Source organism: Cyprinodon variegatus, unplaced genomic scaffold, assembly GCF_000732505.1.
Source record: "Cyprinodon variegatus isolate N-32 unplaced genomic scaffold, C_variegatus-1.0 Scaffold2082, whole genome shotgun sequence".
Taxonomy (NCBI): Eukaryota; Metazoa; Chordata; class Actinopteri; order Cyprinodontiformes; family Cyprinodontidae; genus Cyprinodon; species Cyprinodon variegatus.
This window is the reverse complement of record NW_015152535.1, coordinates 9,977-11,305: the sequence shown is the minus strand read 5'-3', so window position 1 is coordinate 11,305 and position 1,329 is coordinate 9,977. Positions and strand designations below refer to the sequence as shown.

The 1,329-nt window shown below is 36.5% G+C and overlaps 1 protein-coding gene across 1 annotated transcript in view; it reads left to right on the top strand.

The window, feature by feature from the left end:
• Nucleotides 1-246, top strand: part of LOC107105127 (OX-2 membrane glycoprotein-like) — an 8,070-nt gene extending 7,824 nt beyond the window's left edge. Inside the window, exon 4 of the mRNA XM_015405247.1 lies at nucleotides 1-246. This exon is cut by the window's left edge and continues 14 nt beyond it. Within this exon, the coding sequence (XP_015260733.1) occupies nucleotides 1-218 (218 nt within the window). The 3' untranslated portion in view covers nucleotides 219-246.
• The last annotated feature ends 1,083 nt before the right edge of the window (nucleotides 247-1,329 follow it).

The window sequence follows — 1,329 nt, the reverse complement described above, 5'->3', positions numbered from 1 at the left end:
CTGTTCTACAGCAGAACCTCAGCTTCTCCCACTACAACAGCAGCAGTGTGACCCACAGCAACGGTACAGTCACCGTCACCACCACAGCTCTGCTGTCAGCTTTCTGCAGCACACAGGTTGGATGTTCAGTGTCAGTGCTCTCTGCTGCTCCCAGAGAGAAGCTGATCACCATTCCTGGATTTAAAGGAAAATCTGATGATGGTGAGGAACTGTTTTAAAGTTATTAGGATAACTTTGTTGTCATTGACCGACTGCGTCTTGCAGTAGTAATCAATACCCTTGGACTCTTGGCAGCTCATCCCAGAGCTGCATGAACCGATCCTTGATGTCAGCAGATCAAAGTCTCCTGCAGAGTCAGTTGTGTCATGTATGCTCAGTTCTGGATTCTGATGTTTGTTTTCTTTGACAGGTTTAAAAGAAAAGTCTGTGGATTTAGACCCGAGGGAAGAGTCTGTAGATCAGAGTAAGTTTAAAATCAATTTTTTTCTGTCTAATTTTTTTTTAGTTTATTGATTCTGTAACATTTTTCTTATTTTTCTCAAAAGATTTCAACTGGATCTACGTAGTGGTTGTGGTGACACTGGCCTGTTCTTGTTGTCTTGCAATCTTCACCTACTGGAGATATAAAACTTATAAAAACAAGTAATATTTCTCCTATAGCCTTTTCTCATCTACATCTACAAGCGTCTTAATACTGGTTATAAACTACAACTTTTCTTCCCTCAGGGGCCCTGAGCAGAACAAAACACCACTAATAACAACCCCTAAGGAAGGGTAAGAACCTTTTCGTACAAAAAGTAATTTAGTTTGTGACGTGGTTCTATTTCTACCTGCAATCTTTTTTTAGACTTAGATTAATTTTGTATACACAAGTGTAAACAAAACAAAATTTCCATTTAAATGCAGTTATCATGATATCTGGTGTCAGTTACTCCCCTTCATTCAGACCTTTAGTATAAGGATTTCTGCTCATTCTATTAAGTTCATAAAGGGGTACCTTTATGAACTTAATAGTATCATGTATCATGTTTGCATTATTAATAAATAAAAAAAAATTAACTGATTCCAAAAGGAAATCGAATAAATGAACATAATCTATATATTTTATGTGCAAATATCACCTATATGGTTATTATTGCTTTATATCAACCTTTAAAATGGTACAATTCTCTTTAGTTCAGTTTAAGCTTTTCCTTAATGAAGACAAAACAGAATTGCGTCACTGTTATATCTGAATATATCGTATGTATCCACAAGGTGGCACTATAACACAGTTCAGAATGAAAACTTCATCAAGGAAACCACCTGTTGGCTGGAATTAGGATTTGA